The sequence below is a fragment of the Bos mutus genome, chromosome 26, assembly GCF_027580195.1.
Source record: "Bos mutus isolate GX-2022 chromosome 26, NWIPB_WYAK_1.1, whole genome shotgun sequence".
In the NCBI taxonomy this organism is placed as follows: Eukaryota; Metazoa; Chordata; class Mammalia; order Artiodactyla; family Bovidae; genus Bos; species Bos mutus.
Window position 1 is genome coordinate 7,484,546 of NC_091642.1, and position 12,010 is coordinate 7,496,555.

At 55.9% G+C, this 12,010-nt stretch overlaps 1 protein-coding gene across 9 annotated transcripts in view; it reads left to right on the forward strand.

Annotated features, from left to right (window-relative positions):
- Nucleotides 1-12,010, forward strand: part of CTBP2 (C-terminal binding protein 2) — a 168,814-nt gene that overhangs the window by 132,776 nt on the left and 24,028 nt on the right. For 2 of the 9 annotated variants that reach the window (XM_014480490.2, XM_070363535.1), the window contains exon 1: nt 680-2,363. The exons of the other annotated variants lie outside the window; for them this stretch is intronic. In XM_014480490.2, the coding sequence (XP_014335976.2) occupies nt 695-2,363 (1,669 nt within the window). In that variant the 5' untranslated portion in view covers nt 680-694. Of the gene's footprint in view, nt 1-679; nt 2,364-12,010 lie in introns of those variants that run through there. 9 annotated transcript variants of the gene reach the window in all.

A 12,010-nucleotide genomic window follows, 5' to 3' on the forward strand; every position in this document is an offset into this window, starting at 1 on the left:
CTGTTCACGTTTAATTTGTTCTTAGCCGTGTGCAATGGATTAACATTTCATCAGGGTGGATTAAGATTGCATCGACATTAAAGCAACCTTTTTCTGTTTTCCTCCTGTCACTTTTAGGCAATCCTGATCCGGGGGTGGGGGGGGCACCTTCAGGATGGGGAGGTGGGCTCATCCAAAAAGTGCCCTGGTGAGGACGGGGGAAATAAGCCAGGGCTTCAGTGTGAGAAGAATTCCCAGTCGCAGGTCGGGAGGCCTGGATGGAGCCCGCAGCCGGTTTCATCGGTCTAACGAGATGTCACATGGAACAAAAGCTTTAGGGGTTTTATTTAGCTCCTAATCCGCTCGCTGAGAGAGCGGAGGTCCATGTGAGTGCTCCAGCCGCGGGGAGGCGGGGGTGCCGGGCCGGCTGGCTGCAGCCTCCTTTCTGGGACTGAGCCGTAAAGAAAAGACCTCTGGTGCTACCGTTGGAGAGTGAGGCAAAGTTACCGTGAGTGTTTTGTCTACTAAGGTTTCGGAGAATTAATAATTCAGGCCATACTTTGAAATCGAAAACCCCCAGTTGGTCCTTCCTGCCGTCTCGGAAGGGTTAGAATACAGCCAGGTCTGGTTCGGATGCATGTAATTGAAGATTTATAAAGAAAGCCTTCCTCTTCTGCCTCTGGCCGCAGTCTTTTTTTTTTTTTTTTTTTTTTCAATGCCGGTTCCCAGCAGGCATATAAATATTGGTCGATCTCAGAGCTGGGATGCAGCCGGGTGGTACGAGGGCCCCTGGGAGGTCGCCGAGGCTCCTGGGAGGAGAAGCTCTCTGACGGATGGAGGCGGAGAGGGCCTTTGGTACCCTGGGCTGCGGGATGTCGCCATGCCTGGGGCGGCTGAGCCCTGCCTCTACCGGGAGGCCTTCTACAGCACAGCGGCTGGAAGGAAGAGCTCCGTCCCCGACTTTGCCTTTTACGACAGCAGACAGGCAGTGATGTCGGCCCGCGGGGCCCTGCTGCCAGGGGATTACTACAGTGACCCGGCCGGAGCCGCCCGGGCACCCGGGGAGCCTCTGCACCATCGCCACCCCGGAGCTGGCCAGCCGCTGCCCGGTTATGGAGCGCCGGGCGGCAGGATGACGTGGGAGCCAGTGGCAGCCCGGGCCCCTGCCCTGCAGGACACCGGTCACCTGTACCGGGACCCTGGAGGTAAAATGATCCCCCAGGGGCAGCGATCACACAGCAGGGCCCCTTCGCCCGCGCAGTACATCGGGGAGCCAGCGGACAGTAGGTACGGGGCAGAGGCGCCCGCCTACCCCACCGGCCAGGTCTACAACAATGCGAGCGAGAGGCCGGTGGATTCCGCCGCCTCCAGGCAGGCGGCCCCCACATGCCTGGTTGTGGACCCGGGAGCGGCAGCTGCCTCCGGGATCGGCGTGGGGACCGCCCCCAGCGCCCCACCCCGAGGCTACGGGCCAGCCCGGGAAGGCGTCCACCCCAGGATGGCTTATGAGAGGTGCGAATCCGATCTGTCCGCCTTCCAGGGGCCCGGGGGCAGCAAGAGGAGCGTGATGCCGGAGTTCCTGGCCCTCCTGCGGGCGGAAGGCGTGTCAGAGGCCACGCTGGTGGCCCTGCTTCAGCAAGGCTTCGACTCCCCAGCCGTCCTGGCCACCATGGAGGACGCGGACATCAAGTGCGTGGCGCCCAACCTAGGCCAGGCCCGGGTGCTGAGCCGCCTGGCTAGCGGGTGCCGGACGGAGATGCAGCTGCGCAGGCAGGGCAGGGGGCCGCCCCTGCCCCGCACGCGCTCCAGCAGCTTCAGCCACCGCAGCGAGCTCCAAGGCGACCAGGTCGGCCTGGGCGCTGCAGCCCTGCAGCCCCAGCCCCAGCCCCAGGCGGGGCCCCTGCAGGCGGCATCCCCTCGGGCTGTAGACCCCGCTCACCGCCGCCCCTCCAGCGCGCCTTCCCAGCACCTCCTGGAGACCGCCGCCACCTACTCAGGCCCCAGGGTGGGCGCCCAAGCCGCCCACTTCCCGTCCAACTCCGGGTACAGCTCCCCGACCCCTTGTGCCCTGACCGCACGCCCGAGCCCCGCATACCCGCTGCAGCCCGGTGTGCCCTTGACTCACTCGGGCCCCAGGACTGCCTACTCGACGGCGTACACGGTGCCCATGGAACTGCTGAAGCGGGAGCGTGGCGCAGCGGTCTCCCCTGTGCCCAGCCCCCACGGCAGCCCCCAGCTCCTGCGGAAGCCCGGCGCGCCCCTGGAGCCCCCCGCCCTGCCGCCAGCCAGCCAGAGCCTCCACACGCCTCACTCGCCCTACCAGAAGGTGGCCCGGCGGACGGGGGCCCCCATCATCGTCTCCACCATGCTGGCCCCGGAACCAAGTAATGCGCCCCTCCCTGCCTTTTCCTCGGGGGAGACATTGAGGGGACGGACAGTGGGGGCCGAGATCTGAGCAATGGACAGTGGGCCCCTCAGGTTCCTGTTGCTGTCGCTCTCCAGCCAAACCTGGAGAGACCAACCCACCCCCGACTCAGACCCACCTATACACCCCCTCCTCCAAACAGGGCACCCCAGCCTGCTGGCCAACGCACAGGAGGGTTCTCCTGGGTGAAACTGGTGTGTGTGCTTCAGGCTGACCCGCTAAGAATGCCATTACCTTCCTTTTTCTCCAGTTGAGCTCAAGCTGATTTGTGGATTTCCCTTTATGGGGAGGAAGCACAACTGTTTATGGGGGAGGGGAGAAATCATTCAGAACAGGATGAAGCCCTCAGCTCACTGGCAGTGGCGTTTTCTCCAGCTCATATTCAGTGGCTCTGGAGAATGCTGGGTATTTGTCCAGCGCCTCCCTGTACAGTGGGCAGCATTCTTGCCATCAGAAGTGCTTTCTCGTGTGGAAAACGCCCCTCTGAAGGGTCTACACAGTATCAGAGGTAGGGTTAATCACTGCCGAGCTAAAGATGGGTGTGCTTCCAGACTTGTGTGTTAAACAAAGATGTTGAAATCCCTTAGAACTCCCTGTTTCAAAAACAAACTCAGTCTCACATGTTGGAAAACACAGTTGGGGATTCTGCTTGCTTGTAGGGAAGAGTGTATTTCCATGCGGAGGAAAGAGAGAATGATCCTAGCTTGTTCTCTTCAAACCATGAGCCAAGTGGAATTGAGTGCGTGTGTGTCCCAGGCACCTGGATAGAATTCCAGGTGGACACCCTCAGAGCCGTGCTTCAGAATTGTCATTTCAACCCTAGAATCCTTACTGACCATTTAAGCTGTAAATCAACTTTCTTCCTTTCTTTCCCTGTTCCCGTCAACAGTTTAGAAAACTGCACCTTTTTTCAATGACTTTTTTTATTTTAATGAATTACTAGCATTATAGGGTGGATATAGTGGGATGAGAATTGTGGTAAAAATAAGAGGGACCTTTTTGAAAATACCTCTTAAATAGCTGTGGATGGGACCTGGTAGCCTGATGTGGTAGCCCTGAGATAAGCATTAGGTTTATCTGTTACGTTGGTGAAGCTGGTGATGGTTAAGCTACTCGCAGACTGAAGTGGGGCTGTTGCTTTACAAGTTGACCTTCACACGTTTCTTTCTTATTTCCAGAGAAGCATTGGTTGAATTTCTCTGTTGTCTCTCTATATATTCTAGTTTTGTCTCATGTATAGATTTTCTTTTTCAGTCTTATATAAAATGTATTTGACTTGTTAAAATCAGTATGTGGCAGAAGAAAAGTCAGATAGTGTTTCCCAGGGCCTGTATCTTCCCCCTCACCGTCAAACATTCTTTCTTTGCAACCAACTAATTTGCATGGCGATGACATTTGTTGCTTCAGTAATTTCATCTGATAATGGCTGGGCTTGCAAAGCGGATCTGAAAACATATTCCTTAATTATGTGTTGCTAAGCAACGGGAGGGTTTGGTCATAATCACAGAAAGATTATCTGCATGCTCAAGTCCTGGAAAGGTTTTGCTGAAGGAGGACCTGTTAAATTGCCTTCTTTTCTTCTTCTTTTCATTTCTGTTTATTTTGCACTGCCTTCTAACAGAAACAGTCGCTGTTATTTGGGGACGGGGCGAGGGATCTTATTTAAGTTGTTTGGAGTCTGATTGTTAACACACGGTTCTGCAGACCTAGGGATATTGATTTTTGTTTCATTTGCATGGCAGCAAGCCAGTGCCAAGAAGCCTGCAGTCGGAAGTCTGCCAGCAAATAAATCTCTCTGTCAGATGATCTGTCCCGTAGCAGTGTTTCCTCTCATTCCTTCTTGAATGTTGAGAGTGTCATCATAGCCCTCCCCCAAAAGCAGGGAGTGGGGTGGGGGTAGGTGCTCGGCTTGCCCCGGGAGTGTTGAGCCTGGATACGAGACATTTTGTGAGGCAGGATTCCTAAAGGCAATAGCCGATTGGGATCTGTTGGAGCCTACACTCCTACTCCGGGCGGTCACTCTGCCCCCGGGGAGACTGAGGTCTCAGGGATGCACTGCAGACCTCGGGTCCGGAAACCTGAAGCTCATGGGGACAGCCCCACCTCCCCGAGCTGAAACGGGAGACGGCGATCTTTCAATCCAGATCCCACCGCCTCAGTCATTTGTGGCACAACCAGCTTGAATAAATCTTCATTCTGGTCTTCACCTAATTCGCATGTTTGCTCCTGATCTGGCAGGGCAGGGGTGCCGGGAGGAGGCCTCTCTCCTCTCTCTGTCCAGACTGGTGATCCGAACGCTTGCAGTGGGTGGCTTGTTTGTTTCTGAGCGCTTGGTTTTATGTGCTTTGGATATTTTAATCTTTTTCATCTTTTGTGTGTTTTTCCAAGTGACTTTCCATTTGCAGTTATTACAAAGTAGTGGCTATATTCCCCGCGTTGTACGGCACATCCTTGAGTACATATTTTAATTTGTATTTGCTTTTCTCTGTCCGTGAACTACCTGCTTCATTTTGGTTGGCTTTGTTGGTATAAATAACTGGCTCCTGTGGACTGGGCAGTTGAGGGTAGCCAGGTGAGGACAGGCCCCTGGAGCAGCCTGCAGCTCCTGTGATGCGGGATTACTGGGGCTACCTGTCAGACCCATGTGAGCGGCGGTACCTGCTGGATCTGCTGCTGTTTACACGCTGACCTGCTCGACTGGGGCACAGGCTGCGGAACCTTCTGGCAGTGGCTGTCACCCAGCAATGCCCCCTCCCCTGTGTCACGTGGCATTGACCGCAGCCAAGGATTTGCTGTCGCCCGAGCCCTCCCTGAGCTGGTGCAGCTGGACGCATCGCGTAAACAGCAGCTCCGCGGCCATCTTCACGGGTTTGTCCCCCTGAACACAGCCACACACGTGGGCTGCAGGGGCCGCAGAGCTTCCAGTGTGAGAAGCACAGCCCCAGCCCAATCTTTTTCTGGCCCCTTTTGGTTTCTGTCCAGGCATTTTTCTAGATACAGCTCGATTGATGAAGTGCATCTGTAATCCCCATCTAGTTCCTGGGGACACTGCCCAGAGACCACTCAGGACAGGAGACGGGATGTCTGGGGCCCGTTTACATGGGGGCTATGGGAGAGGCTGGTGGTGTCACAGTGTTAGGTCAACAGGAACCGGTCACTTTTGCTTCACTCCTGCTAATGTCGTAGCAGTGGTTTCCAGCACCGTAGGTGTGCATGCTGGGTCCCCTGGGTCAGAAGTCCCATTGGATCTGAATGGAGGTTTGTTCTTCTCTGGCCCTCTCACACCTGGGGACTCCTCCCATGTCCCTGCCTTTGTTTGAAGGTCCCTCTGCACAGGAAGATCTGTGCTAGAGAATGGGGTCCAAATGATTCACTGGTTCTGAGAATGATGACCCAGAAACCATCAGCCTGGAGATGGGTGCCATGAGACCCCCAAAGACACCCTCCCACCAAGCCAGCTGATCACACCCACTCCCCAACCTCAAAGCAGAGCTGGACCAGGAAGGGTGGGCTCAGCCAGCCCCCTGCATGTCTACATTCGGGGACTGGGTGTGGGGACTGAGCCTGGGAGCTAGCTGGCCCTGCAGAGAGCAAGCACTGGGATGCTGACCCTAGGTGTTCCATTGTTAAGACCCTACATCCTAACCCCAGGAGATGTGTGAAGGGAGCAGGACTCTGGGCTGTGGTCCAGGGAGCGTTCCTTAGCCCAGAGCCCTGGCTGAGCAGGGCAGGGCCAGAGCTTGGGGCTGGATCCCTCAGCACTGCTCCAGCCCCCGCTGTGTTCCAGGCCTGGGGTCAGGTGTTGGGCACTCACACGTGGGTGCAGCCCAGCCCGGGCTTCTGGGCATTCCCACCACCGCCCACCCAGTTAGTAAATAAAAAGACAGTCACCATAATGCGATAAGGACACACGTGGGGAGCCTGCAGCACTTGAAATGCATCCAGAGCCTGCGCCCCGGCAGGGGGCACTGAGCGCAGGGCTCTGACTCCAGAATGAGCGTCAAACTGCAGCCGTGGTGGTCAGGCCGAGGGAGAGGTCACTGTGCAAACCGGCGAGAGGGTGGCTGTGTGTGTGTGTCAGTGTTTGTTCCCGGGAAGGCTGTTGAGGTCCTGGCTGCTGCCTGGGGCTCCCTGGGGCATCTCCAGGCTTCCCTTGCTGGTCGACCTCTACCTCCATGATCAGGAAATCCTAGCCTCAGTTCAGCTGGAAGGGTTTGTCCAGAGCTCTTCTTCTCCCCAGCAGTCACTTCCAAATCAAGCTCTCGGGAAGGAGCTGTGCACTTTCAAGGTGCTGGCAGGCCATTCCAACACCTGATGCGAGTCCCAGGTCAGTGAAATCAACAGGCTTGGTTTTGCTTTTGTATTTGGTAGGTGTTTGGGGCTGGCAGAAGGAAAACGGAGAAGGAAAGGGCAACCCACTCCAGTACTCTTGGCTGGAAAATCCCATGGACAGAGGGGCCTGGTAGGTTACAGTCTGCGGGGTCACAAAGAGTCGGACACGACTGAGCGGCTTTGCTTTGAGACATTTTGGGGGGCTGGCCGCTTGCACCTGGGTTGAGAGTCCCAGCTCCCCCTTTGGTTCACTCTTCCTCCTCACCCAGGGTGCCCATCAGCCAGGCCTGCCCTGGTCATTGTCATTGTCCTGGGTCACTTCCCAGGCCCGGAGGTGGGAGTCTGTCTGGCCGTGGGGCATTCAGCTCACAGACTGGCCCTATCCCAAGCTCTCTGTCCCTCAGAAAGGCCCACTCTGACCTCTCAGGTGTGGACTGGGTCCTTCTGTCCACGGAGGCCGGCATCCGGGTGAGCTGTGGCCTGGTGGTGTTCCAGCTGCTGTCCACGCAGCGGGCAGAGGGCGGTGCTGCCAGGCCTGGGTGAGGCTGAGCCGAACAGGCCTTTCACAGAACCGGGTCTCTGGACACTTCTGTCAATTCATCTCTGCGGCATTCCACTCCCAGCTCTGTCTGCCCTGATCCCCGCTGCCAGGCGTGTGTATCCATGGTTGTACAAGGAGTGTGGTCTGTGGGGACTTGGGCTTTGGGTTTTCTTCTTACTATTATTACTATTATTTATTTTCTTTGACTGTGGCATGTGGGATCTTAGTTCCCTCACCAGGGATCAAACCCATGCCCCATGCACTGGGAGCACTGGACCCCCTGGGAAATCCCATGTGGGGATGTAGGTGTGGACTGTCTAATAAACTCCACCCAATAAGGGGTGGGGGGAGTGGGCTCCTGGCTGCTTGGGGGGCTCCGAGGTCCTTGTTTAACAGGTTTTCAACCTGGCATGGTAAGGGACACGGAGAACGTGATTAATGAAGTTATTCTTGCTGCGCTTTCCTGCCATTCAGTTTAAAGGAATCGATCCGTGTGCTCACGAGGGAACGTGGGGCCAGGACTATGGCTGGACACCAGCCAGCTCTGCCGCGTTCCCGCCGCCAGACCCTCTGTGTGGCCCAGGCTGCCCAGCACAGGGTGGCCGAGCCTTCTCATCTCTCAGGCATTTTGTCTTCTAGTTCTGGAAAGCAGGTCTGAGTAAAAAGAGTAGGGCCCGTGCAGCAGGGCCTCTGCCTTCAGAAGCAGCCTGTCCCATGTGGCTCTGTCTGCGGATAACAGTTTTGTGGATTAGCATCTCTTTCCAGCCCCCAACTCCTCTCTGCATTTTGAGAAATGGCAGTCTCGTCCAGAGCAGCAGCTAGACTTTCCCAGGGACATGAGCCCCAAGACGGGGCGAGCTGTGGTGCGTTTATCTACCCGAGAAGAGGGCAAGCCAGCACACCCCCTCGCCACGTTACTTCCTCACGTGACCTTTGCCCTTGAGTGTCCATTGTCCACACAGGGCTTCTCCAGTTCACATTCTTCTGGGTGGGACCTGGGTAGGCCAGGAAGCAAAACCCAGAGTCCTCACTGGCTTTTGGTACCAGACACCTGACCAGCAAACATTTTCTCCCGTGGTGCCTGGAAGCACAGAAGGTTTCCTTTTGATAAAGTCCAGTTTCTTTCTTTTCCCTCTGGTTGCTTGTGGTTTTGCTGTCCTCCTCCAAGGTCATGAAGCTTTATGCCTGTGTTTTCTTTCTAAAAAGTCTGGAGTGTTAGCATCCTGAGTTGACTTGAATATAGAGTTGGCGGGTGGGGAGGCTTCCTCCTCATTATTTTGCCGGTGGATGCCCAGTTGTCCAAGCGCCATTTTTGCTTATTCATCTTACCACTTGCCTTTGGCTGTGCTGGGTCTTCATGACTGTCTGCGGGCTTTTCCCTGGCGCGGTGACGGGGCTGCTTTCTAGTCGGGGGTGCGAGCTTCTCGTGGCGGCAGCTTCTCTTGTTCTGAGCGTGGGCCTCCGTAGTTGTGGCTCCCAGGCTCGAGAGTTGTGACACACAGGCTTAGCTGCTGCACAGCATGTGGGATCTTCCTGGATCGGGAATCACACCCACGTCTCCTGCATTGGCAGGTGGAGTCTTTACCAGCGTGCTACCAAGGGAGCCCCAAGCACCATTTTTAAAAGAGAAAAATCAACATATATTAATGTGGAAGATTTGCAGGTGTTTGGAACCTATTTTTTGTCCCCAAGATTATTCAAGGCAAGAATTCTGAAGCCATTTCTTAGGTTCTTTGCTGGTACATGGAGTTATTTTTCTTTAAGTTTATGAAAGGGAAATAGTGCTTTCATCCGTCACATAGCCCGCGTTAGCAACGTAGAGCCTATGTGTACCTAATGTACCGCTGCTAGGTGTGTTTTACCCTCCTCTGGGCTGGCTGATGCACAAAGCACGTTTTTAGTTGTTTTTCATGTAATGGGGAAAAAACAAGACTATTGACTTCTACGTGCTCCCTCCTGCTCAAGGAACAGGAAGGGACAGCTTTAACAGGACAATTTAACAGGCAGTTAAATGTAGCCCAGCAGTGGTGCTCGGCGTATGAATAAAGCACCCTTTGCCAAATCGTTAGGAGAGCATAAAATCAAACCTGTAAACACTTGTCCCCACCAAGGGGTGGGCGACTCTTGGGGATGTGTTTTCCCAGGCTCGGTTGAGAATTGATCCCAGGAAGGGTTTGCAGATGTGAGCGGAACACCTCCTTGTTTAACTGTGGGAGGGCTGGGTGAGGAAGCCCTGGTGCCGAGTTTGTCCTGAGCGAGCTCTCTGGACGGGCCAGGAGGGGAGTCAGGGCTCTGTATCTGACTCCTGTGAAGTGCTGGCGAGGCCACTGGGGAGCGGGTCCTCCCAATACTGACTTGATGGGAACTCAGAGCCCCCGCAGGGCTCAGGGGGCCCTCCTGGTCCCAAGTTCCCCTGATAGGCCTCTTGCCCTCTCCAAGACTGGGGTCAGCGAAGCCAGCCCTGAGTGCCTCCGGACCTACCCAGCCCAATCAGTGTCACTGCCCTGCAGCATCTGGGCGCAGTGATTGCATCTGATTCCCAGGAAGACTCGACAATTTCCCTTTTTAAAATGAAAACTCTGAGGCTCAGAGGGGTTCGATTCTTCCCCAGGTCACACAGCAGGGCAAGGACTTTGGGCCAGCCTGTCTGACTCCAAACTGTTCTTGGTCTCTGTGTCAGGAGGAAGCACCAAGCACAGCTCAGGAAATTCAGTAGCGCTGGGAGCTGGGAGCACTGGTCCACGCCTGCAAGAGGCAGTCAAGAGGGTGATTCTGGAGCATGAGCCCCAAGGTGCAGTGAGCTTCACCTCCCCAGGTGCAACATTGAGGGCAAGTTGGGGCCCCCTCCCCAGCCTTCTGAGGACCCCATCACGTGGATGGGCCCAGGCTTTGCACAGCAGAAGCTCAGTGCTGGTGGCTCCCAGGGCACCTGCAGGCACTTGCCTGTCCCCAGCTGGTGCCCCACAAGCTGCCCTGGGACACGTGTGGCTCTGCTGTTGAGCCAAGCCCTTGTTCTCCGTACTGTGCTCCCTCCTGGGGAAGTCACCAAAATTAATTCTGTGTGATTAAATGGAATGTCAAATGTTCCTTGATCCTAAGAGGATTTAAGCTTGGCTCTCAGAAGGGCTCTAACACACACACAAGGGTAAAATTGAGTAGATGGAGAAATAATAAGGGCAGGAAAAGATGAAGCTGGGGGATGCAGCCAGAGCTCAGAGAGGACTCCCCATTGTCCTGTGCACAAAAAACAGGAAAGGATTTCACGCTGAGCTTCCTAGCCACCACGGTAAAGAGGGGAATGAGATTGTTGTAAGGTTCACATTGTGCCTAAGACGGGACCATCGCTCCAAAGACCCTTTTTCTGAGCAATCAAGAGCCGAATTTTTGCTGCCCTCAACCAAATGTCCAGAGAAGCCAGCACCGGCCCGAGGTGTGCAGTGTAATGTCCTCTCCCCCGCCGCCCCAGCCTGCCCCCTCCCACTGACAGGCTGCTACCCTGTGACCGCTTCCTGCCTCTCATCTGAAATTTCAGACAAATTTGTCCCATGGCCTTGCCCAGTTGAAGCTGCTGAGCTCACAGGCACAGGCTTGGGGCCTGGCTGGGCTACTTCGGCAGCTGGCGGCTGGCTTCCTCCCCAGGGTATCTGCCACTTCCATCATCCAGCCCTTGGTTGGCATTGCCAAGTCCATGGGGAAGGGGCGGTTCTGCTCAGTTGAGGGGGCTCTCTGCCTGGGGGTGGGGTGGGGTGAATGTTGTCGTCAGCACCCCGGCCCAGGCCTATCCCTTCCCCTCCAGCCGCGGTCCTTACAACTTCCCCTCTTCACCCCACCAGCTTCCCTGCTGGAGAGCTTTCTGTGAGAAGCTTTTTATTTGAAGGGATAAATATGGCTTTGTGATGGGTTCTAGTGAACTGGGCTTTGAGCCTGGATTGCTTAAGACATCATTAAGTTTTAAGAAAAAGTTATAGCGGAAAAGAGCAGGGTGGGGACGTCCGACCAGCTGTCGCACTTGGGAGAATGAACTTCCTGGCTGCTTTGGGGCCCGAGGGCAGCACGCTTGGCCTCCGGCCCGCCGGACAGCAAGCCTGTGAAAGGGTGCTTAAGACTCACTTTCCTTTCGGTTTTAGAGCCCCCTGTAAAACTGCAATAAACCGAAAGCCTTGTCCCTGTTCTGTCTACTTCCTGGCCTTAGTGGCTGCCACGGCTAAGCAGCAGGGCAGTGTTTTGTTTTTATGGGCCCTCGGCTCAGGCAGTGCAGTTAGAAACATAAGCCTGAGTCTGCCAGGCTCTTCCAGGGGCCTTTAGGGAGAAGGGCACGTTGTCTGTTCCTCAGGGGCCCTGGTGGAGCCAGTCCTTCTGATCAGAGGGGACGAGTCAACCGCAGAGGCAGCACCCCGGGCGGGCAGCACCCGTGAGCAGCCCTGCCCTCCTCGTGGTGTGTCCGCTGTGACCCCCGACCTTGACTGGGGGGCTCACAGAGCCAGGCTTGTTCCACTGCTGTTTCCTGTGCTTTGGAAGGAGTGGCCCTTCAGGAATCGAGAAGACTGGGGTGTCCTTGGCTTGGTGGGGACCCCTCTGTGGGTCTTCCTGCCCCTGGGGTCCCGCCAGCCCCGCTCGAGCCCGTCACAGGCGGGTGGCACTCGGGCTGGGCTGTGGGTGTGTAGCGCCTGCCTCTGCCAGACTCCTGGCATCTGTCGGTTCTTTTCTCATCTTTACTTCACTGTGTTTCTCTC